The following is a 23,258-nucleotide window of genomic DNA, read 5'->3' as shown; positions in this document are numbered from 1 at the left end:
TAGAGTACACTTTAAAAAATCCAATTATATAAAGTTATCTCAAATCAAAAACCAGAATATTTGGATTTCAGGGTTAGTTAGTCATTGACTCCAGATACAAAGTTATCATTTAAATCCAAGCATTCAAAATAATATAGTCTCAGAACATGAAGTAACTAGATACCATTCTAATGTTATACTAAGTATAATAGCCCATACTGAAAAATAAATCATAGTGTACTATACTTTTAGCTTGGAAATACAAAGTATATCAAGACATTAATTGACATTAATTTGTTTGAGAACAATGATATTTTCAAAATTATGTTTCTCTTTGCAAAATATTATACATCAGTTCCCTTGAAACTTCTTGGAAAATTAAATGTTTCTCTAACAAACATACCTATACTATTCATAAAACCTTTAATATTCTTATTTTTTTGGCTCTCTTCTTGGTTAAGTGTATTATGCAACTTTTTAAAAACTGAAGCTAACCAATCCTTTTAAAATTGTTTGGATTTTCCCAGCTAATCAGGAACATAAGCATCAAAACTAGACTAAAATAAAGAGTGATGTTAGAAAAGATCCAAATGTAGAATCTAAAGTGCCTTACATTTTCATTTCTCTTGAGAAGGTCATCATCGTAAAGAGGCAAGCTTGTCACCATCCATCCAGTGCATAATTTAATTGCACCCATTAACTGCGGACTCCCTGCAAACACAGCTGCAACTGGAGCTTGCCTTCTGCAAAGAACCACAGAAATTTAGACACTGGAAAGGTAAATAGACTACTTAGATCACTCATTTATATCAACTCTGAAATACCAGGCAACTTACAATGTATTATATACTTAAGTTTCAATGTCAGCGTTCTCTTCATTTTATTTATGGATTCATTAAAAAAAGAACTTAGCACCTACTGTCTACCAGGAATGATTCTGAGTGCTGAAGACATATAAATTTTTTTGAAAAAACATTAATTAACTATTTCCCATGAATCCGTTAGATAGCATGCAGTGATTAACTAACAGGTCCACAACAGTATCGGGCAGGGCAGGGCAGGTCTTACTTTATCCAGGTCATAAGTTCCACTGTATCTGGGTCATAGAATTCTTGCAGTTCAGTTAATTCTGTCATTAATCTTGGAAAAAACTAAAATGCAAAAACAAAACCCATCCAAAGTATAAGTATCTAGAAAGTTTAAAACTGTTCCAGAGTCTTTGAAAAGACTAAGAGACTTTTTTACAAACAATTTTACAACACTGTTCTTACTGAAAACACGCCATTGCCCTCTCTACTTTCTTTCAGTGATCTACTCAGTCTTCTCAACCCAGAGCAACTATTTTATGGTTAATTTACTGCCTACCTCAATAAATAATTTTATAATTACCAAACAATCATCAGTTGTATTTTTTGGGCACACATATAATAAATAATTTAATTAATTAATTTTGGGTGAAATAATTCACGTTTATTGGCAATTAGTTTCATGACATATTATAAGCCAAAGAACTTATATTAGTTCATAGATATTTATATTTTGGAATTGCAAAAATACTTTTTAATATTACAAGTGGTTTATTTACCAATTTCCTTTGCCAATTATAAATTGAATTAATGACAGTATCAAACAACAGAAAATTGCACCAGATGGCATTCTAAAAATGTTTTAGCTTTACTATCATGTTCCTAATGATAAAAAAAGGAAGCATTACTAAGAATACCAAATTTTACTGTTAGAACAGCATTTCAATATAAGTATCCCACGCATATATATCTACGTTATAAATAAAGTACATTTTAATACAAAAATCTGATTTTCTTACCTCTTTCCATAAGCTGACACCGATTATAGTTGGCACAGCCATGCTCAGAATAAGAGCCTAAAGTAGGAAAGCAAAAGGGTCATGAATAAACACAGTTCAGCATGTGCTTTAAAGTACTGGACACCGATCCTATGACCAAGCGCCTATCAACACAGTCATACGAATTTCAAGCAGACATACTTAAGTCGGCACGAAACCTAGTTCATGAAGTAAGATGGTAGAAGACTAATGGTAAGTTTAAGACATATTAAACTGGGGGTAAAGTGAAACATATATATTTACTATATAAATTTAAGGCAGAACATAAAAAATGGTAACACACGCAGTCTTTCAAATAACAAATCAATATTTGACAATTTTGATAGGAACTTAAGTTATGAAGAGAACACAAAGTTTATTAACTGCTACCTAAAACACTAACAACAAAAAGACTGAAATAACACACAAAAATAGCTAATATATATCAATATACTTGTGTGCTAAAATAAGAATATATAAACTCCGCAGGAAAAAGATTGGCAAAATACAGCACAACGAATATAACAGATTCATCATCTTCCTTCAAAACCTTTCTCCTTACTGTCCCATGTCCACTGGTGACGCCATGACCCACAGTCACGTAAACCAGAAACACAGGAAACATTATGATCCCTCCCTCCGCCTCCCCTCCCACACTTAATCAAGCACCAAGTCTTATTAATCCTCTATTTTTTTCACTCCACTACAGCACAGTATCAGTTTCGGGCTTTGCAGTCATAAAAACCTGGGCATGAATCATGATTTCCAGACTTACAAGCTTTGTGATCTCAGGGAAATTATTTAAGGAGTTTAAGCTTTGGTTTCTTTGTCTATAAAATACTGATGATAAAACTGGGCCAGTAGGGTGTTTGAAAGGGTTGAACAGCATGTGAAATGCTTTGAAAAGTACCTGACACAGAGTAAGCACTCAATGAATTAAAGCTTTTGTGACTTTCATCCACCATCACCTGTGCCTGAGTGACAGCACCCTTCTTGGCTCCAGTCTGTCACCCTGAAGTCTACCATTCACAGAACTGTAAGGGTGACCGAGAGAAACTGCAGGTCTGACTCTCTCACCCCTGCCTGAGCATCTCGACGCCCTCCTACGCCTACAGGATAAGACTGAGCACCAGTGTGACACTTAACGCCTCCCCCACCTTATCCTCAACTTCTCCAGGGTCATTTCCTGACCAACCCTACCTCACAATTTATGTGCCAACAAAACCGAATGCGCTGTGCTTTCTCTTCGCCTGCTTTTACACCCTTGGGTTACCTCATTCTCCGCTACCTGTGTTTATTCCTTCAACCCTTTCTTTCCCTTTCATTTGACTAACAACTGACCCATCTTTCAAATGTCACAATGGAAAGTCCTAAGAACTGAATCAAGGATCCCTTCTCTGTGTTCCGACAGCACTGTCAACACTTTTTATTATGTTTATATGACCAGGAGACTGCTAGCTACATGAGGAAATTAATTGTGCTTTATCTATCTTTGTATTCCAAGCACACTGCACCCAACAAGCACAGTGCAAATGTTCCACTCGCACAGAAAACATACCAGAGTTCTAAATCAAACCAAGAGAGACATAAAAATTAATTCTTCATAGCCTCTCACATTATTAATTCACTGTCTTTACCTTTTATGCCGCAGTAAAGTGCATTTCTTTTATAATCAGAAATTATTTAAAAATGTTTTCCACGGGATCTCTTTTTCTACCTGTGGGTTACAATGTGACTTACACTACTTAGTGCTATTCAATGTGGTTTCCATTTGCATAACTAGAAGAGAAACAAGTACTTAACCTTGACTCACCAACAGTACTGGGTGTACAGTTCGTAATCGAAGCCACTTGAAAAGTGTCGTCCAGAGTTCAGGAGAACACACACCGAATGCGGCTAACATGCACATATAAGGAGTCCAGAGGTATTTCAAGCTGGAAACGACAAACGGAGTCACGTATGAGCTACCCTATGACCGTCAGTGCCTGACTTCTCTTGTCTGAGCTCCTTCCTACTACCCATGAGAGTAGGACAATGTTAAGGAAGGGTGGAAAAGCTCAGCCGCCAACTTTCAGCAGCAGATAAGTTTTCATTTCTTAAATAATCAAGAAGACATGCGGGTCCAGCCCGTACGTGGCTCAGTGGTTGAGCGTTGGCCAGGAACCAGGAGGTCAGGGCTGGATTCTCAGTCAGGGCACATGCCCGGGTTTCCAGCTCCATCCCCAGTAGGGGGCGTGCAGAAGGCAGCCGATGGATGTCTCGCTCTAACATCGACTGATGTTTCTTCTCTCTCTTCCTCTACCTCTCTAAAAAAATCAATAAAAATATTTTTTTTAAAAATAGGTCAAATAAAGTACACTTACCCTTCTATAATCATTGCAAGAGAACCCAGTAAAATAGTGTGAATCACGTGGTAAGTTATTTCCGGCCTTTCTCCAATTCGTCCATCTTCAAGAGTAACAGTTTCTTTCAGGGGCTCACCACTACAGAAAGGAAATGTGTGGTTTACTAATATAAATATTTGAAAAATCAAAGATCTTAAGTTTCCTCATAAAAAGAAACATAGGTAGTTTTGAGAATTTGAAAGTATATTCTGCTAGTCAAATACTAACTTTTCTATCTCCAAGACTTTGAAAATGGCTTTTAAAATCTGAATATAACTGACTCAGTGAAGAGTAAAAATGAAAGTTCAGAAATATAATTTTAAAAATGTTTTAGGATCCTTTCCACGATCAATTATCACTCAATTGTGATTGCTAAATCAATATAGTTAAATTGTAATTTAAACAACTAGGTTCTCAAAATCATGATGCTACAACAACCTCCTTTCAAACATGATAAACATTTTTAAATAGTCAAACTTTATAATTTAAAGTCACTTATACTACTAGCTTCACTGAGGTTAAACAGAAAAAATTATTCTCATGGTAAGTAAAAATCTGAGTAAATTAGCAAGTTTGTGAAAGTTTAACTGATTTAAATATTATTCCTACACTAAATCTGGATATTACATGTTTAAATATTTAAACTTAAATTTAAATTTAATCTGGTTAACTTATAATTATCTTTTGCACACTGATGGTGAGAGAATGAAATTAGCAGCTCTAAAACAAATACACAAATATTGGAAGAATATTCAAAGTAAGCATTTTACATACTGTATTTCCATAGTATATTAGTAATGTGATTAATTCTCATAAGCACTTACTTAATTCTCCTAAAAATAACTTGCATCATAGAAAGAAAACAAATAGTTAACACTAAAATATAGAAAGGTAATAAAGAAGACTGGGTCAATCGCAAAAAAAATTCTTGAGATGGTGCCTGTAGGGATTCTTGACAGAGGAGCCAATTCATCGTAAAATTCCTATAGAAGACAAAAGCATATTAAAATAACAGGTGTTTTAAACTACTGACCATAAAAGTATAGTTTTTTTTAAATCTCAATAGAAACTTAGATAAAACAAAACACATTTCTTAAATCCATTCACTTATAACAGCCAGATCCTATGCTTTACAAATGAAGATAACAGCATTTGTAAGCTCTCAACAAACTGCTCTAATAAATGTAAAACTGCTGCTTTCTGTAATGCTACCATCTCTAGAGCCCAATAGTTTTAAGGGAGTTTCACTTTATATTTTAATCTGGAAGGCAATAAAAAATTTAGCTGTCCAACCTCTACACCTGCACTATCCACTATGTTAACTTTCCTTCTCAATATTTCCTTCTCAATATTCCCACAGCACTTCACTCATCCCTCAGTCATAGTCCTTAATGCAATCAGCCATATGTTAGGTTGTAGCCATTTTTGTAACCCCCAGAGTACCTGGCCTAGTATCCTGAACATCCAACAAATATCTATTAACATTTCCTTAGTGGTTCCTGCAAGTGTGTCTCAACAGAAATGTTTCCTGAAATTCTGGTGCACTCCAAATCCTAATATCCAGCTGGCACGCCTGAGCATAAGGCAGTTACTGTTTATAACATCCATGTCATTACTTGTACAAAAACGAGCTAATGAGATGGCAATACTAAGGACAGGGACCATGTCTTATTCTTAAAACACACAGTACATTACCTTGTGAAATAAATCTAGAACCTGATGAGCTGAAAAAAGGTGCACTACGTAACATCAACTACGAAACAAAAACAAAAGCAGCCCTTCATCCTAGGCTCAGTCTACAGTCTTCCAAAGTTAAAGGGAAAGTCAGTGAAAAGGGCAGAAAATTATGAAGGTCTACAACCAATTTTTACTAACTGCGTGCTATGTGTCAGGCCAACATATACCCCTGGAAGACATGGCCCCTATGCTTATAGAGCACGTGGCCTTCTGAAGGATCATTTGATCTTAAATACACGTCAGAAGATTTCTCCAGTGTTTAAACCATGTCAAACACTTTGTTAACTGTGATATATCACAACATGAAATTACATGCACAGTGTCTAAGATCCCATGTAATCACAGCAAATGATAATAAGGTTGTAAGGTATATTATATGAACTAGAGAAATGCGCAGGTAAAAATATATTTCCTATTATGCAAATAGACTGTCAGTACATAAAAATCATATATTTCATTTTAGGTTTTAAAAATGCATTTAAACAAACAAAAAAGGCAAAAACTAGTCTTGAATTTTGAAAAGGTTGGCTTCCTAGCTGTCTTCTCAGAGCAGCAGGCAGCGCGGAGGTCCTGTAAAAAGTCCGCTTCTCCTCCAATCCACAACTATAGCCCAGGATGAGTCTTCACGATGAAGGAAGTACCTGCTGCCTAACCCCTTTTGTACCAGAGCCTTATTATGTAAGCATTTTGCCGACATAATATGGTTAAAAGTACCGTGGTTCTTTACTCATTTTAAATCTTTTGTTTATTCTGACCTTAGATGGTGTCACTGCTCCTGATCATGGGAGAAAGTAACCCTCAAAACCCTTTGGTGCTACTGAGGTTTAAGAATATCTAATTTCAAAAGGACCTAAGTGAGAAATTTTTTTTAATGAAAGAAAACAATGTCTTCTAGATATAGTATCCCCAAGTGTTTCTTTCTAAGTGGTGTTTAATTAGGTGTACACTTCCTCCTTGGTCGTTTTTGTTCTTTATCTTCTAAGTGGTACAGAGTTAGATAAACTTAAATGATCTAAAACTTACTTAGTCATGTTTAGTCCAAATTTCACTTCAAGGAATTTCAGCATGTGCCCATTTTCTTTGTGTGGGACAAACGTCTGGAGGGGAAAACACTAGTTACAACAAAGAACGACAAGCTATACTTACAGTAACAGGCTAGTGTCCACTACTACACACAGCCAAGCTGCACAACAAGAACACGAATGAAGTAACACATGGAGTGACTGTGGGGCAAGGAGACCCATCAGCATCAGCCCGTCACATTACCTTCTACTCGGGCACAGAACTATACGGGTGGTTTAACCTCACCCCACCCGGCCTGGGCAGCTCACCCACTCTTCAAACATCTCACTCGTCTCAGTTTATTCCAGGCATTACTTAATGTTAACTGCATAATAATGACACTTTAAATTAAATGGAAAATAAAGTAGATGTACTTTTAAAGTATATCTAGAAAAGAATCATGGTCCTATTTTCTCACTTAATATGCTCGGAACCATCATTACTCAACTCACAGCTTTGCTACTATCTTGCTATCTTATCACATCTCATTAAAGTTCAGTCCACCTCATTTCATTACTTAATTTGTTCTGCTGCATGAATCTCAGATAGCTACTTACCTTCATTATAATATTCAATGTCACCGTCAGGGTACACACCAAATAAAAATTAATAACTTTCATTATTTTAGCTACAAAAGTTCCTTTCTTCACATTTAGCTGTGGGGGGAAGGGGAAGCAAATGAACAAAGAAGTGAGATATAAAAAATTAATAATTTAAAAATCACTGTAAGAATGATAAAAAGGCAGTTCTAATTACCTGAAGGCACTTAACAAGCATTAAGGCTGCTACTAAACTTAATAAAGGAGATACCAATAAAGCTGAATTCTCAAACTGCAGGAAATATCCCAGAGAGAGAGAAAACATGTAGATTTTATAAACTTCATGAACCTGTTGGGACAAAAATAAAGTGAGTACAAATAAAATGAACTTTATTGTACATATTTTCACTAGTTTTGTTTTAAGCCCGGCCAGCGTGGCTCAGTGATTGAGCATTGACCTATATCCAGGAAGTCATGGCCGATTCCCGTTGGGGCACATGCTGGGGTTTTGGGCTCGACCCCAGCAGGGGGCATGCAGGAGCCAGCCAATGAATGACTCTCACTCATCATTACGTTTCTGTCTCTCTCTCCCTCTCCCTTCCTCTCTCTGAAATCAATAAAATATATTTTTAAAAAAATTTTTTAAATAATGCTTAATAGCTAAATGGTTTTAAGAGACAACACTATGAAAACATTTATTCTCTAGATTTAGAATCACAATTTCAAAATGCAGTGATACCTTGTCACTTTGCTCCAGTGAAAAGCTATCTAGCAAGAACAGAGATATTGCTTGAAGAAACAAGAGGTAGTGGCTGTACTCCCACATCATCATGAACATGTAAGTTGAAGCGCTCATCAATAAGTAGCAAAACCTCTAGGGAAAACAAAAGAAACTAAGTATCAGTAGCATTATAACTGTAAAAAATCTACGAGGCTGTTACCTCCAAGTGGAAGCTCTGTTACTGGTTCAACTTTAAGCTCATTCTTGAAACTTTGTTTTTAAATAACATAATTATTAGTAAATCCTTACATGAACAGTAAGATCTTAAAGCACTCTAGGGAGAAATCAAGGACATACTTCAAAGTTCATCACATTGAGAATTTCAGGAAGACAATGGAAAAAATAAAATCCAGTACAATTTTCTTTCATCCCCAAAGAGGTAAAGTAAAAAATATAAGAAAACTGTGGCCTTTACTAGACATGGCTCTGGTGGGCTTTTGTTATGTGACAGTAACTCCTCTCACTCTAGAAAATATTTTGCCTCCCATGGTACTTCATATTTTCCTAAGAGTGTCCATTTAATTAGTATGTGTATGTCTCACTTGACCTATTGCACAGCTCATGGGAAAAGTCCACTGCTTTTTGAATTTCTTCTCAGCAGAAGTATAGCCTGACCATTCCCCAACACATATACTGTCAACCCTATACAACTATTAGCTGTTTTCCTTTGCTGTAGAACTAAACACAAGGATTTCACTGACCTCACCTGAAATATGCCTGGCTAGTCAATCCATCCTTCCAAATGTCATCTGCCAAGTGATCTCTTAGTGAGAAACCAAGTCTGTGAGAAAGTGACTGTCCCTTAGCGTATTTCTAACAGCAGTCTCTACTTCCAAGGATCTACTTTTTTATTCCCAATTCTTCCATCAGCAATGGTGTCAAATGACTGCACTCCCATAAGAGCAGTGAAGGAGGTTAGGTCAAGAAACCTAAGATAAGCATCGTGTTCTCTAAAATGAAATCATTCGGACTCAGCTGACTATACTCAATGGTAAATTCCGCAGCCAGAAATACCTCGGGCCATCAGCAGATACAAGAATTTTCCAGCATCTTGATTAAGTTGAAGTCCAAGGACAAAATGTAAGAGATGAAAACTTTCCACCAGTTGGTCAAAGAACACCAGCTGCAGGGCCCAGGACTCAGCACTGAGAACACACAGGCTCTGTGTGTCCTGCCACAGCAGCTACGGAAGAGAGTGCTCTAGAAACTTTTTAATGTGGAACAAGAGCTGTAAAACCAGGCCTGACCATCATCCCCAGAGAATCCAGTTACAGAAACCAGTAAAGGCTCCAATCCAGCCCCAGCCCACCTGCTGGCCATTTGGAGAATACTTTGGAGACATTGGAGAAGAGCTGCACTGTAGCGAAGGCCTTGCTGATTACAAGGGTTTATTCTCAAGCTACGTAAGAACACGCAGTGGAAATAAGACAAATACAGAGCAAACACAATCTGGACAATTGGCTAAGTTGTTCCTTTTTCTGAACATTTTCAAAATTCTGTGCACTCCTATCTACTGCCCCTTACCTTGCTCACTTCCCTTTCAACTATGCCTTTATTAGGAACCTTTTCATATATAACTTAAGTGACACATTAAATGGGTTTCAGTAATCAACCAGACGTCTCTGGATCAAACAATCTGAGCATGGATATCCTGATGCAACTGAGACCATGAGATCTAGCCTCAAGAGTGCGAAATATATGATACATGTTGCTGGAATACTACTCAGCAATGAAAAGGAGCAAGCTACTGAAACATGCAACATCTTGGATGGATAGTAAGGGTAATAGGTTGAGAAAAAGCCAATCTTGAAGGATACCATACTATATAATTCCATTTATATAACCTCCTAAATGACAAAATTATAGTGACAGAGATCAGGTCAGTCGTTGCCAGAGGTTAGGACCGAGGGAAATATGTGACTACTGAGGACATAGGGGGTTTCTTTGTAGTGATGAAACAGTTCTGTATTTTGATTATGATGATGGTTACTCAAATATACACATGATAAAAATTCATGTAACTGCCCTGGACAGTGTAGCTCAGTTGGTTGGAGCGTCATCCAGAAATGCCAAGGTTGCAGGTTCGATTTCCAGTCAGGGCACATATAAGAATCAACCAATGAATGCATAAATAAGTGGAACAAATTGATGTTTACCCCCACCACCTGTTCCCCTTCCTCTCTCTCTAAAATCAATAAATTTAAAAAAAACAATTAGGTTAGAATGAAAAAATATTATAAAGAATAAATACATAACACAGCAATGAAAAAAGATAGCAAAATATCAAATATGGTATGGAAGGAGGAAAATAACTATACATTCCACTACCTTTTCCAAAACTCCTTCTTTTAAAATAAATGATTTTGTTCAAAAGATAATTAAACCTGTTTCAGGCAACGAAAGTTTTGTTTTATTTCAAAATACTGGTATATAAAAAAGAAGCTTTGGCAGCTCATGTTGCTATAATAAACTTTTATTCAAAAACTGAAGACCTGCTCTTCCACAGAAGGCTGCACAATCCGACGGGTGAGCACTGGCTGGCAGACTCTGTGCCTACTGAAGGAAATACTCTTGCTCAGAAAGCTATTTCTACAAACACAACAAAAGGAAACTCACAAATCTGAAATGTGTTAGTGTTATTTTACATAACCAGGGAAATGCTATAGTTATAAAAAATGAAACTAAAGGTTTCCTATGCTCAGAACATCGGTCATCACCGAGAGTAGGAGAGAACACAGTACTACGTTTTTCTGAGATTTCAAAAAGGAACCATGAGTGCATCTTATTTCCTAGCCAGTCAGGTTCAATGGAAGCCTTTCCTTGGTCCCTATGATCTCTTCCTAGGTAGGAATTCTTAACCCAAGACAGGCAGACTGTCAAAAGATTACAACATTTCAGTTTGTGTATTTAAAGTCCTTATTCTGGGAAAGAGTCTGTAAGCTTCACCTGACTGCCAAAAGGGTTTACGGCAACAACAAAAAAACAAAAAATCTAAACTATCTGGGACAGTCTCATGAAACTCACTCACCTACCTACACCGCAGTCACAGAAAACACAAAGGTAAACAGAAAAATGTGCAGTGCTATCATAAAAGTTAAGATTGCTGTTATCTGAAGTCACTCTTTATATTTCATTAATATTTCTTTAACTCGTGATGACTAAAGGTCATCAGTGTTCCAGAAGTGAGATAAATGGTAAAAGAACAATGAGAGATATTAACTTTCAAAATAAGATATTATTCATGTATTTGTCAAGTAGCTGCACTAAAACAATACAACATCTCTATTTTCCTAAGAATAACTTATTGTCAATCAGAATGCAGAATAACAGTGTTATTTACAACAAGACTACCTATGTCCTTTATTATGTAAGTAACAGGCTTCATTGAATTTAACTCAGTATTAGCTTTAAAATTATGGACCAGATTTGTAATACGTCAGAATTGTGAGAAATAAATTTGTATTTTAGCCCCCAAAATTATTCGTATAATTAATGAAAATAAATCACAATTTGTGACTGGAAAAAAAAAAATTGTGTCTTACCTCTCCATAAGTATTTAAGTTGCTTTTTAAATAGCCAGTAAGTGCAGCAACTTGGCATGCAAAATATGGTAGTGCCCAGTTTTCTCTTAAAGGAATAGAGTACTCAATTCTTGTTGTATCTACCCTAAAATAAACCACAGATAAAGAGCAAAATAGCAAGACACTGTATTTGTGTGACACTATACTTTTCAATGTAACAATCCTGTGACGTAGGCACAGGCAGAGCCAACCACTGCCTGTGAAGCACCTTGTAGCAAACTAATCCAGTCTCACCTGAAGCCCCAGGAAGACTTGGTGCTGCTGTGCGCTGCTTGATGAATAGGTGGGCCTCTGCGAGTCTGAAAAAGCCACCCCTGCTCTGACAGATACAGCCTCCCCCTGCAGCACACAGAGCGCTGCAGAGTACCCTGGGTTTCAGCTCCCCCCCTTAGCACCAGGGCTAGCCTTCTCCAGAGCACACTGTACACTACCCATAACTAGCAGGCCTGGCAGACCCAAAGCTCTTACCCCTTACCTAAGGAATATGAAGTGCAGAGAGGTAAAGGGACTTAATCCAGTCATGAGGCTAGCACATGGCACAAGCAGACTTACAATGCATATCTTCTGGTATCTAGTTTAATAATCTTTTCAATCTTTTCTAGTTTTCATTGAGAGCCTGTTTTCTCCTCTGCATATCCACACACCACATGAAACTACCTTTCCAACAATCATTAAATTTGGATTTTGTACTCTTGATGGTTATTTTCCACACACACAAAAAAGGCGCTATTGCTTTAAAAACTTTATGTAAATTGCTGCATAACTCTGATAAGTAACTAAGATGGATATGCTCACATGTAACTTAGTTCAATCAAATTTGGTACAGCCATACAATAGGACACCATGTTCAACTTTCTTCATCTTATGGTACATAAGCTAATTACTAAAATTCTGCAGCACACCAAAAAATATATTATTTTTGCCAATCTGACAAAAAATAGGTGTAATTTTGATTCATTCCAACTGGACGGCTATTGTGGTTGGCTGTTGTCACTCTTTCATTTGTCAATCTAAGGAAAAAGAGGTCACAGTGCCCCTGACTAAGCAGTCAGGTATCATATGTTTTAAAAATTCTCGCAGCACACCAGCTGAAAATCACTGCAATAGGATACTCCTTAGCAATAAAAAGGAATGAACTATTAATGCACCCAAGATACATGAATCTTAAAATAATTATGCTGCCCTGGCCGGTGTGGGTCAGATGAGCGTCATCTTGTGCACCAAAAGGCTGCTTGTTCAATTCCCAGTCAGAACATGTGCCTGGGTTGTGGGGCTTGATCCCCAGTAGGGGGCATGCAGGAGGCAGTCAATGGATGTTCTACTCTCACATCAATGTTTCTCTCTCTCCCTCTCCCTTCCTTTATCTCTAAAAATCAAAATCTTAAAAAAACACACACACAAAAAACCTAGCACATATTTACTAGGTCACAAATCCAGCAGTTTGTCTGAGTTCTCTGCTCAGAGGCTCCCTAAGCTAAAATCAAAGCACCAGCTAGGGCTGCAGTTCTCATCTGTATTTGTAGTCTCCTTATGAGCTCAACTGTTATTGGGAGAAATCATTTCCTCCTCACTTCAACCCAGCAAGAGAACAGCAAACCCTTCTCATGCTTTAAACTATCTCTGGCGGCTTTCCCTTCTGCACCAGTCGGAAAAAGCTCTCTACTTTTAGGGGCTCATACCATTTGATCAGGCCCACTGGGTAATCTTCCTACCTTAAGGTCAACAGTACCATATAGAATATGGGGGTCAGGGGAGAGCATTTTTAGGACTACCCCAGACACAAAAAGCTGTAAAAATTAAAACATCTTTCTTACCTGTTAATAACGAACCATGCAACAGTAAGCATTCCTGCTAGCCAGGTTCCACTCATAAGCCAACTTGTAACAAATAAAGCAGTAACATATATTCCTTGCAGTCCAAAAACAATACCAATATAGAAATATACTGGCTCAATAATCTCCTAGATGAAAAAAATAGAGAGAAGAGATAATAGAATTACATCAAGTAATTTTAAGGATTCATAAGTACATGAGATAATAAATATTGTAATAAAAAGAAAAATACATACATTGCTACCAGTTGCTTGATATAAAACACTGGCTATAAGTTCTGGATATAAAGACATTTGTTGCACTGCATTTATAGTCTTCAGAGATACAGTTTTGTTATTATGTGTCAGTTCGTAAACACCTAAAGACAAGAAAATTTTTCTCTATGTTATTTATTCTGCTTTTACAATAACTAAACATGGCATTCAGAAGTCATTAAATATCTTAACTTATTGTCAAGAAAAATCTCAAAATAATACTCTGTACCTCATTTTTTCAATTATTTTATTAAGTACAAGAAAGAGCAATACCTATATCCTAAGACAAATCTCCACATTCAGAGGCTCCCACATAGAAGAGCAATGTTTTGTTTTATTTTATTTTATTTTATTTATTATTTATTTAAATTCTCACTCGAGGACATGCTTAGAGAGAGGAAGGGGGAGAGGGAGAGAGACACTGATGTGAGAGAGACCACCAAGCGGTTGCCTTCCACACGCTCCCTGACTGGGGATCAAACCCGAAACCCAGGTATGTGCCCTGACAGGGAATGGAACGGGCAACCCTTCGGTGCACAAGACGGGGCTCAACCAACTAAGCCACTCTGGCTTGGCAACGATGTTTTATTTTAGAAAAATATTATTATTAAAAATACAAATGTAGTTATCATACCTCTTTCAAAAGAAGGTGCTTTTACCATATCTTTATAATAAGAGTAATAAATAGCACTGTCACCCTGGAATGTGATTTCCCGTTCAAGCTCCTAAAAGAAAATATAACAATTATTTAAATACAGGTGTCCTAAATTTCAACTATCTCTACCTTCTCTCATCTTCTAAACTAATGCTTTTTATTTATCCTTTTATTCAAAGATGTTTGAATTTTCCTTTTATTTACCAATGGCCATAGTAATAAGGTTAAACTTTTTAATAATCTGGCAATCATTTAAATAAAACATCTAAGGTTTAAAATGGATTGTAACTCATTAAGTTATTTATATTATATATAAGAAAAGTCTAGACTTAAAACCCAAAGAAATGCCCTAAGGACAGCAAAACTAATAAAGGAAATAACAAAAAATAATGGATAGGGTGTGAGAAGTCCATAATAAAAGATAAGTTTAAGAAGAAAGTAGTATTTTCCATTGTTATGCCACTTCCCTATGTATCCAGAACAGCAAGCCATTAATTAGTACTTTTCAAGAGAAGCAGATACTTAATCAGTGCTTTTCAAATAACCTTCCAGAAATAGAAGTAAACCTTTTTTTTTACACATGTTTTTATTGACTTTTGGTTTTGGGGGAGCAGGAGAAAGAGAGGGCTTGGAAAATAAAGCAAGAAAAAAAGAGAGAGGCCAGGGCTCCAATGAGGGGGTGAAAGAATCGAAAACTACGTGTCCGAGTAGAGGTGGGCTAACTCAGGAGTGAGTTGGGTCTCCCTCTGTATTTTCACACCTCTGGTTGTTCTCAATGCGGCCTACACAAGGAATCCCTTGGAAATACTTTGTTCAATACTGATCTCAGACAATACCTCCACCTACAAATCTGTGACGGGATTAATTTTTTTGAAAGCTCCCAGATGACTGTATTGTACATCCAGTACTGAGAACTACTGATCATTAATCTGTAAAACACTTTTAAGGCAATAGTATATGCTATAGTAATAGCTTTTGTCAAACCAATATAGGTAATTTTTCAGTTAAATGTTTTGGTGATACTAGGTAAATCAATAGCTTAAAAACATTTAGTTAGCTTGGCTACTTGCTCAAAAATAAGAACAGCTCTGGCCTGTGAGGCTCAGTTGGTTGGGCATCACCCCCTGCACTGAGAAGGCTGCCAGTTTGATTCCGGGTCAGGGCACATGCCCAGGTTGTGGGCTAGATCCCTGTTAGGGGGCGCGCAGGAGGCAGCTGATCAATGTTTCCCTCTCATGTAGATGTTTCTATCTCTCTCTCCCTCTCCCTTCCTCTCTCTGAAAATCAATTAAAAATCTTTAAAAAATAACAAAACAGTTTGGGCTAAAACAAAAAAGCAAAACCCTTTAGAGTCAGGTGGTAACGCCATGAACTTTGTCAACACATACTACAGATATATCTGATTATGAAGGTAAGTTGAAATCAAACTTATGAAAGGCCAAGTGAATTATGAATCACAGTGACTACAGTCTGTGGAAATATACATGATTTAAAACCAAACATGAAACATACTAATATGGGGCAACATCTTAGTAAATACTGTTATGCTTGCTAATCATTTCCCCCCCAAAAAACATTTTAATGGTGTAATCTAAAAATGTATTTTGATGCTGAAATTTAGAGATTGTTTCTGAAAACTAAAATACTGACTAAACTCCTTTCCATTTCACTGTCACCATAAGTACCTGGCAAACGAACTGCACGAAGGAAAGCATCCTCATAGTTGTTATTCTATGGCCTTAAAATACATCACATTACAATTTTCAAGGTTGATACTATGAGTGTTCTAAAAACAGCTTTTACACCATTTTGTATTTAATGGCTGTAAATAAGAAAACACTTGTCATACTTACCACACTACTTTGGCTCCCTGGAAAAGCATATTACTTAATCTTAAATTTTAAAACAACTCTCATATGCTCAACTCTCTTCTTACCTGCCTGTTGGAAAACCAGAATTTCCGTTCATGGAATGCTGACAAATAGAGAGCATACATCATACCACTAGTGACCGCTGCAAGACAGCCAATGAAAATCTTTGCAAAGCGCTGAAATAATACATCTGAAAAAGCATATTAAAGGTAATCAGATGTAGATGATATTTGTATTTATGAACTTCTATTAAGAAAAAGTAATCAAAAGTTAGTATGTACCCTTGATATGACGAGATGAAAATGGCCTTCTAACTCTGTGGTCTTCCTCCCCAAAACCCATTGCCCCAGTCTCATCCTGAGAAAATAGCAAATAAATTCCAACAGAGGAGCACCCTACAATACACCTGGGCCAGTACTCCTCAAAGCTGTCAATGTCCTCAAAAACAAGGGGAGCCTGAGAAGCTGTCACAGCCAAGAGGAGTCTCAGGAGACATGACAACTAAATGCAATGTATCCTGGATGGGATCCTGGAACAGAAAGGGGGCATTGGGTAAAAACCAGAGAAATCTGAGTGAAATATGGAGAAGAATCTTGGAAGCTTGAGCTTAGTTCCTTGCAGACTTCAGCCCATAAGCCTTTTCTCTTTGCCGATTTTGTTTTGTATTGTTTACTGTAATAAATCATAGCTATCGATGTCTATTCTGACCCCTGTGAGTCCTTCCAGCTAATCTCAGAACATGGGGGTGGGTCTTGGGGACCCTGACACAAAGGAGATGACCTGTCTTTTTAGTTTATGGGTCTTTGGATGAGAATGAGTCACAGCAGATCCTGAGGTAGATAAATAAGACGACCTCAGGCTTCAAGACTGAAGCTATGACTGGAAAAGACTGAGTGGCTTTCTTGGGGTAGGTGGCAAATATATTTTGTCTGAACAAGAAAATACTTATGATCAGTAAGACGGAATACGGTAGACTGATATTCCAAATCATTCTGCCTTCTCCTGTAAAAAGATCACTCATCCTGCCCTCTGCCAGGTGATCTGAGATGCTTCCCTGCAGGCAGCTATGCTTCATTCCATTTCCTGGACTCATCATACGACTGCCTTGGGCCAATGGGACATGAAGACAAGTGCCGGTGTGCCAACTCAGCAGAAACTTTAAGAGGCACTACACGACTCTGCCTGCTCTCCTGCTCTCTTCCCTAGCCACAAGAAACACACATCCCATGTAGGAGCTGTTCCTTCATGAAACGTAAAGCCACGTCAGTCAACCTGCAGCCGTAGCATGTACTATTGATCAGAAATAAATGTGTGTTGTAAATGAGTGAGCTTTAGAGGTTGTTCTATAGTAAAACCTAATGAATGCTGACTGGTATCAACACATCTTAGTCACAAAATATGTTTCTACATTTAAAATATTAATGTAAAATATACTACCTAGTATAACTGTATTTTTGCAGTGGCACAAAAACTCCAAACCTATCTAACTTACGTTTTGGAGCTCTTTCAGGAACTGGAGTGTCTTCGATTTTCTCTTCTTTGGCAGATTCTTTATTTTCTGAAGACTTTGGCTTTTTTCTTTGGCGCAGTTCTGTAGCTGGTCCTTAAAATATTTGAAAAGTTATTGCAACGTGTATCAAATTATTCTGTCTGTATCCCAATTAACTTTTATCATATTAAGGTAAAAGTCACATAGACCTGTTAGTACCAAGGATTACTTTTTTCATAATTATCTTAGCACTCGCCACAAAACTGTCCTTACTACAAACAATAAGATAATATAGCCTGGCTGGTGTAGCTCAGCCATTGAGCATCCACCCATGAACCTGGAGGTCACGGTGTAATTCCTGGTCAGGGAGCCCCAATAGGGGGCGTGCAGGAGGCAGCTGATCAATGACTCTAAAATACATTAATCATAAAACTATACTTCATTTTTTACTTATTTTTCATCAGTTGAGCCACTCGGCCAAGGTTATACTTCATTTTTTAAATAATCCTGAAAGTTCTGCAGAATTTCACACTTCTGTGGTATCATTATCATTCAACAGTATTATAGATTTACGTATCAGAAAATAGGCTGAACTTATAAATATCCCTATATTTGGGAAATCTCAGAAAATTTCCCAATATTACCTACCCTTTATATATCCAATAAAAAAAAAATACAGAAAATTCCTTCAAACCAGTAAACTAAATTCCAAATTAAACAGGAATTTACTATATTCAATGTAATTACTTTTCCTCCTTAGAACCATCTTAAGGGGTAAGCTTTGCCCTTGTGTAGTTAGTGTGTCAAGTTTATCAGGTGGTGTAAGAATTCATCTCCTCCTTATAGAGCAGAGGTGCTTTTTCTTTTTTTAGTGACACCTAAAGAGAAGAGTCAAAAAAGGAGAAATGAATCAGCTACTGTTGCTGATTAGATGGATTGTTCTCTACTTTTACTGTAGAAAATGAATAAAATAAATGTACTTTAAAATAGTGTTAAATTCATGTTTGCTAAAATATCTTTAAACACTGGCACAGTGAGAAAGCCCCCCTGTATATTTTGTGGATTCAGTTTGACTAGCCTAATTTTTAACCATTTCTATACTATCATTAACGTATCGTCACATTAAGTCGTGAAGCCATTGACTACATTAGAAAATGACATTATTAGAAAAGCCATACTGTGAATTTTGAGTTTTTTGTGCATACAAATCTGGGTCAACAAATAAATATTATATTCTTTCTTCATGATGCCCTTTAATTTTCCCCTTCTACGGGTTAAAGCAAAAGTTAGAAGTGGCCAACAAGAATAAAGATTTATGTAAAGCCAAATAAAGTCTTCAGATGCAAGTTATTATTTTAAATTTTATTTTAAAAGCATACAAGAAAAAAAAACACAAGAAGTTTACTTAGTAGTTACACATGCATGTTAAACACATTAATAGTATTGGATTAAAAAAAAATTTTAATTGGATAATTTCAGAAATCAAGTTAACAAATATATTGAGGTAGTTAACAAATGTATGTGACCAAGGGTTAGGTAGGTGTTTTTATTAGACAGTGTCTAAAAGCACACATTTAAGATAAAGATAAATTGGGAAGGGGGTGTTCACATAAAAGAGAGTTCTTTACAAAAAGCTATTATATTCCTTTTTAAAAAAAATTCTTTGTAAAATAAATCACTTTACAGGGACTTTAATAAAGTATTCTCTGTGCACAAAAATGGAGTTTTATTTATAAAAGTACAATTTGTACAAAAATTTTGCAGTTTCCAAAAAAATTTATGAAGCATACAAATCTTAACAGTCATCTTTCAAGAATTTATTAGTAATGATAAAGACCATACAAATAAATACACTATAAAGGATCTATAATACTTTATTTTCTTAATTCTAAAATGCAATACATTTAAAGATATTACTTAATAAGTTTTTCAAGGGGAAAAAAACATTACCATATTAAATGCATGCACTGATTTTAGGACATGACAATTTCAGTGGCATTCAATTGAGGGAGCAAAAAGTACAACCTGAGAAATACAGTATTTATTTTACCCAATGTCTTCAACCTTGTCCCTAAAACTAAGTTTTTGACTACCACCAAGTAACAAATCTGACCAGATACAAATTTCACCTTTTTAAAAAAAAAAATAAATCTTTATTGATTTCAGAAAGAAAAAGGGGGAGAGAGACAGAAACATCAATGATGAGACAGTTGTCATTGATTGGCTGCCTCTTGCACGCCTCCGACTGGGGATCGAGCCTGCAACCTGGGCAAGTGCCCTGACCCGGAATCGAACCTCTATATCCTAGATCCTAGGTCCATGCTCAACTGCTGAGCCACAGCCTGCTGTGCTCGCCCTGTTTTCTTTATATTGATTTCCTAACTTAATTGATAAACAACGCCAAGAATCTCTAGATAAGTAACAAAGGCCAACGCAGTGGACAAACCAGATTATTAATTCTGATAGCAAAGCTCTAGGATAGAATTCAAGTTTCCTTTCACTGTTTCCATATTTAGCACTGCAAAGAAAAATATCAAACTAAGTGAAAATGATAACATAGCCACAAAAATAACCTATTTCTGGTCACGGGATAGGAGGGGCTTGCAAAGAAGCCAGCAAACGTCCATCCAGAATATACACAGCAATTTCCAAGGAAGTGTTAATACTGCTCTACTCGAGGTTGTCAATTCTTCCTTTGCTCTGACATTTGTTCAGGAAGCATAAACACCCTGACCCTAGCATCAAGGAAGACATTTTCTGGAAGATGAGAATCCTAAATAGTATTTATATAGAGAAAAAGTCGGACAATGAAAAAGACCTGAGTGAGTGTGAATAAGCAAAGAAAAGACACGGAGAACATGTGGATCCAAGTAAAATGAGTCTAACTTTAATACAGTGCATGTAAGATAATGTGTGTTTTGGGGGGGGAAAAAAAAGTACTGAGTACTAAATAAATGTAAAACACTCAGAATGCGTGGCGCACAGACATGCTTGCTATAAGTACCACTGCTAGCGTTACTATAATAAATGAAATGTAATTACTCACTGTTGACCACTATATCCCAGCACCTACCACACTAGGGGTCCAAATATTTATGGAACTTTAAAATGTGTTGAATGAAACTGTATTTTAAATAAACTGCAATTCATTATGTTTCATATAAGATACTTAATTGCTGTAATTCTATAAACAAAAATCATTTTTCACTTTCTATCACATAAGTAAATTTCACAAAATGTACGGTCTTTTTAATTGGCTCCTTATCATCTCCTTAATATCACAGATTCTGAGTACCCAGTACTACTTTTTTATGCTTTAACTCAACTCTTTTTGACCTTTCTCATCTCGGGGCACACATAAACTAATTACTAAAATTCTGCAGCACACCAAAAAATATATTTTTTGCCGATTTGACAAAAAAATAGGTGATTTTATGATTCACTCACACCGGACAGCCCTCGTTGCGCTGGCTGTTGTCGTTTCTTTTACTTGACAATCTCAGGGAGGTCACTGCCCCTGACTGAGTCAGGTACCGCTTGCTTCAGGGTGAAAACCACTGCTCTAACTTAAGCACCCAAGTGCTCAAGGAAACTTACAAGCTGGCTTATCAACCTACCCCCCAGAGATCTGCGATGAGTCAGGAAAGGGGGAAAAAAATAGCAAGAAATGTTCTAAGTCTACTGCAACCGAAGAGAAAACCAAGGCAACAAATGAAATCAGATTCTTCCTTTCCGACCGCGGACAGCTCTGTTTTTGAAGCTGCTTTTAGGTACAGCGTCTTGAATTTAGATCAGCGTTAACACTTTGAAAACTGAAGCTTCAGGGGGGCAAATACGAAGCCCGTGGGAGCGCAGGGACCGCACGGCGAGTCCCAGGACAGCGGACACTTCTTATAATGAATTGTCTAAAAAAACTAGCTTTCCGCTGAACTCTGGAAACTTCCTCCTTGCATGCTCGGTTCACCAGGGCTGAAACCTCCATCGCCATCATCATCGTCATAAAGACTCCAGTCGATAGGGTAAAAAAGTCACGTTTTCCACCAAAAACGAAGACGGCTCAGCCAGGCGACACCATCCTACATGCCTGTTCCTGAAACTAGTTCGGCGTCGCGAAGTTACTGGGCCCTGAATGTCTCCTACAACAGCCATGGCTAGCGGAGGTCCTCCCCCGTCTCTCACGCCCATCACGGCCCGTTTTCTGGGGCGAAATGCTGTGGCGCCAACCCTGCGGGGCCACGGGACGCTCCCGCCGCCGCAGCGCTGCGGGCCCCCCAACCCCGCGGCCCCGTCCGTCCCCGGCCCCGTCCGTCCCGGGCACTGGGTCCGTCCCCGCCGCCCTCGGCACAGCGCCTCCGGCTCGAGAAGCGCCGCCTGCGAAAGGCGCCCGGTGCCCGACCTACACCGCGCAGCGCCAACTCGGCCCGCGGGCCCGCGTCCCCCGCTCACGGCCCGGCCTCCCGCGCACGCCCCCCACGGCTCTGGCTGCACCGCCTCCGTCTCCAGCTTTAAGGGCCACCTTCGCGTCCCGCTTCGGGCCGTTCCCTCCGCTCCCCGTCAAACTTCTCCACACACAAGCCTCCCGCCGCCGCCCCGCGCGCCGCCCGCAGCCCAGGCCTCCGCACCCCTCGCGCCCCTGCCCCTCTTCCCCGCGACCTGGCGAGACGGATGGAGCCTGGGCCCCCGGGCCGTCACCTTCGTCCTCCGCCATGGTTCCCGCGGAGGCCCGGGGCGCCCCCCGCTGCGGCTCCCGCGCGGCTGGGCCTCTCCCGGCCTCCGCGCGTCGCCGAGCCCCTCCGCCGCCCGAGGCCCGCTCCACGCCGCCGCGCCCCCACTTCCGGGCCCGCCCCCTCCGGTGTCTCCGCCAATCGCTTCCCCCCTGGCGCCCGGGTACCAGAGCGCCGGGCGCGGAGAGCGGCGGACGCGTTAGGCCGGTGCGCCTGCGCCTGCGCCTGCGCGGCGAGGAGCCCGGGCCGCGCCCCCGCCGGGGGGTTGGGGTCGAGGCTGGAGGCGCGCCCATGGTGGGCGTTGAACGCGGCGGGCGCGGAGCGTGCTCGCGGTGACTTCTGTGCTTGGCCTCGGCGCTAAGAGCCCCGTCAGGCCCGCCTTCCGGGCGAGGCCCGGGCCCGCCCCTTTCGCGGAGGGGAGACGCGTCCGGGCCGGTGCGAGCCTGCGGCCGGCGGGGCGGGGCGGGGCGGGGCGGGGCCGCCGGGACCCTGGCTGCAGCCCCGCAGGCTCGGAGCCTAGGGTTTAA

General features: G+C 38.9%; 1 protein-coding gene across 4 annotated transcripts in view; it reads right to left on the bottom strand.

The window, feature by feature from the left end:
• The window catches only part of DPY19L4 (dpy-19 like 4), a 29,020-nt gene extending 6,220 nt beyond the window's left edge, over positions 1-22,800 (bottom strand). Inside the window, exons 1-17 of one of the 4 annotated variants that reach the window (XM_081116950.1) lie at positions 22,661-22,800; positions 18,011-18,121; positions 16,584-16,708; positions 14,627-14,717; positions 13,975-14,096; positions 13,721-13,866; positions 11,868-11,991; positions 8,284-8,418; positions 7,762-7,893; positions 7,563-7,661; positions 6,967-7,040; positions 5,031-5,189; positions 4,186-4,305; positions 3,636-3,756; positions 1,805-1,861; positions 1,048-1,130; positions 593-722 (exon numbers count right to left, since the gene is read on the bottom strand). In XM_081116950.1, the coding sequence (XP_080973076.1) occupies positions 593-722; positions 1,048-1,130; positions 1,805-1,861; positions 3,636-3,756; positions 4,186-4,305; positions 5,031-5,189; positions 6,967-7,040; positions 7,563-7,661; positions 7,762-7,893; positions 8,284-8,418; positions 11,868-11,991; positions 13,721-13,866; positions 13,975-14,096; positions 14,627-14,717; positions 16,584-16,708; positions 18,011-18,121; positions 22,661-22,715 (1,884 nt within the window). In that variant the 5' untranslated portion in view covers positions 22,716-22,800. Of the gene's footprint in view, positions 1-592; positions 723-1,047; positions 1,131-1,804; positions 1,862-3,635; positions 3,757-4,185; positions 4,306-5,030; positions 5,190-6,966; positions 7,041-7,562; positions 7,662-7,761; positions 7,894-8,283; positions 8,419-11,867; positions 11,992-13,720; positions 13,867-13,974; positions 14,097-14,626; positions 14,718-16,583; positions 16,709-18,010; positions 18,122-22,660 lie in introns of those variants that run through there. The other 3 variants (XM_081116951.1, XM_081116952.1, XM_081116953.1) reach the window with 3 other exon arrangements.
• Between the last annotated feature and the right edge of the window lie 458 nt (positions 22,801-23,258).

Source organism: Miniopterus schreibersii (genome assembly GCF_964146895.1).
Source record: "Miniopterus schreibersii genome assembly, chromosome: 17".
In the NCBI taxonomy this organism is placed as follows: domain Eukaryota; kingdom Metazoa; phylum Chordata; class Mammalia; order Chiroptera; family Miniopteridae; genus Miniopterus; species Miniopterus schreibersii.
Note: the sequence above shows the minus strand (reverse complement) of the source record. Positions and strands in the feature narration are given on the sequence as shown.